We start from the raw sequence: 2500 nt of genomic DNA, 5'->3' as shown, positions 1-2500 counted from the left end.
TTGATTTCTTTCAAAAGTTGCTCTATGTAGATGGTGCTAATGGGTGAGAAACCATAATCTTTACGCTCCATGTCATTTTCTAAAATGGCTTGTACACTGGGATGATCTTGAAAATCGCCAGTGCTGTCCACAGGACCATTTTTAAGAGGTTTATCTGGACTTAGTAAATCACAATTGAGATCACCCAAAGGGAAGACGCTTTCGCCTTTTGCAGTTGAGGCTTCCAACAAACTGGCAAGTTCCTTTCTCCATATGTTCTTTGGGAGTGAGGGTGATCTATAGAGACCGATTAATGTTGACCATACGTAGCGAAGTTTTAGTTTGGCAGCAATGCATTCAATCCCAAGATGCTTTTCCAGATGTTTCAAAAGTTGGTCGATGATGTCATTGCGGATATACATAATAACACCACCTCCAAAGCAATTTCTATCCACTCGAAGTAAGCGAAAGCCTTGAATTTGAAACTGGCTGTTTGGAAGACTTGCACCAAGTTTCGTTTCCGTAATAATAAGCACATCGAAAAGGAGCTATGAAAGCCAAAGTTTGACATCAGCAAATTTAAATCCCGCAAATCCATTGACATTTATGTGACCCACTTTACAATTTTTCACAAATCGTTTTGCAACATCGTCGTACCCTGGCAAGACACAAATGTCAGAGTCTTCATGAGGGTCAAGAGTCATACTTTGATCAGATGATAAACTGACGATGGCTAATGGAAGAGACGTGAGGGTTGACAAACAGGGAGGACACGTCCACGCAAAATTGTCCTCTCTCTGTAGCTGTCGGTATTCCTTAGGTGTTACGCCGCCACACTTTATGTGACACCATTTTGAACAAAGATCACATGCAATTGCTCTGTGGTTCTTAGCCACAGATTTGTGGCAGACAGTACATTCTGTAGCGCTAGGACCAGGATTGGGATGGATATCACCACAGAGGCAGAAACAGTCGTGGTGTTTGTTGCTATTCGAAGAAGACAGTATCGATGGATTGAAAGTTGCAATTCCATTTGCCCAGTAAGGAATCCTTCGGTGTAGAAAGCGTTTACAGTAGATTATGGATCTGTAATAGATTCGCCAAACGGTCGGTAAGATGTGACAATCGCGAGATTGTTGAGAACGCCAGCTTAGAACTGGAGATTTTGAAGAAAAAGTGGTGAAATGTAGAAAAATGCAGAGCAAAATGGCGGAGCTCGATGAAACCCGTCCGACCTTCATGACCGCTGACCGCTGACCCAATCCAATCGTTTGTCTAATAAATATATTGCTGACCCAAAAGCATAAAGACTTGAAATTTCCGGACCCGGTCTGAGATTTATTGTCATTTACATATGAGAACGGTACGAACTCTGACCGGTACGAGAGTTTCTCGTCCAGCGACCGAGACGCAATCAGACTGGTATGAGTTCATTAATATTGTGTGGCTGGTGTTATGTGAACGGTAAAAACGAGATGCATGAAGGCCGATACAAACTCAGGTCGGTCTGAGTTGTTACTGCTCTCATGTAAATTCCCCCTTACATAGACACTGCACTCGTTAAAGAGAGCCAGTTGGGGACAAAAGGGTTTAATGTTCATCTAACTAGTTGTTGAAATGAAAAGAATAATAAACTGAACAGACACAAACTGAATTTTACTTTTGTTTTCTTACAACAATTAAATGTTCCGTACTAGCAGTCTTTTTCCTGCATCATGGATACAAAACTTGCACATTTATTCATAGCTTTAATCCCAAATTACCCTTAGTTGTGGCCTGTCATTGTAAACTTCCTCAATGAGTTTTCCAGGATGGTGTTCCCCCAGCGGAAATGGATAGTCACTTCCTAAGAGGACATTTTCCTAATGAAGGATAAAGGAATAATTCTTTACTCAGCTTATCATATCTCATCATGCAGCCAGGACTAATTCACCCATCATGTGAACAATACTTACCAGAGGACTTCTTCAACTCAACAGGGTTCGCATGGCTGTAATTATTGTTTTTTGGTTCTCTGATGTTTGTTTTCCAGGTCCCTGTTTTTCACACACCCTTTGAACAGGTCCCGGTGGGAACCTCATAAAAGGTCTCCAGTCAAAAAGTATCAATATGTTCATTACAATTTAAGTGATAAACACATGCATTTGTCTTTGGCATGATAAAATGTCAACTTGGAATTTAGAATGTTAATATTGCGTACTATATTAGTAATTCATCATAAGCACTTGAAATGTACACAAGTTATTCTCTCTTAATCTGCAAATATTTACCTGACCAATAAAGTCAACCAGGTATTTGAGAGCGTTTTCGTCATGAACAAGAGAGTCTGTAAAGATCTGACCAATGTACTTTCTGCAACAAAACATTCAATGATTTATTTTTAAATGGTTTAGCTGCTAGATGCAATTTCAAGGAAAAAGCCTTAAAGGAGGGGTAAAGAAAACTGCTTCATGAAGATGAGGGAAACATTATAAAGGACTCCTGTCTATTCCTGAGAACAGCATTCCATGCATGCTGCAGC

At 40.2% G+C, this 2500-nt stretch overlaps 1 protein-coding gene across 1 annotated transcript in view; it reads right to left on the bottom strand.

Moving 5' to 3' along the window:
- LOC138012977 (2-amino-3-carboxymuconate-6-semialdehyde decarboxylase-like) overlaps positions 1 to 2500 on the bottom strand; it is a 40004-nt gene that overhangs the window by 3480 nt on the left and 34024 nt on the right. The window contains exons 11-12 of the mRNA XM_068859927.1: positions 2250 to 2331; positions 1743 to 1841 (exon numbers count right to left, since the gene is read on the bottom strand). Of these exons, the coding sequence (XP_068716028.1) occupies positions 1743 to 1841; positions 2250 to 2331 (181 nt within the window). The remainder of the gene's footprint in view (positions 1 to 1742; positions 1842 to 2249; positions 2332 to 2500) is intronic.

The sequence above is a fragment of the Montipora foliosa genome, chromosome 8 (genome assembly GCF_036669935.1).
Source record: "Montipora foliosa isolate CH-2021 chromosome 8, ASM3666993v2, whole genome shotgun sequence".
NCBI classification, from domain to species: domain Eukaryota; kingdom Metazoa; phylum Cnidaria; class Anthozoa; order Scleractinia; family Acroporidae; genus Montipora; species Montipora foliosa.
Note: the sequence above shows the minus strand (reverse complement) of the source record. Positions and strands in the feature narration are given on the sequence as shown.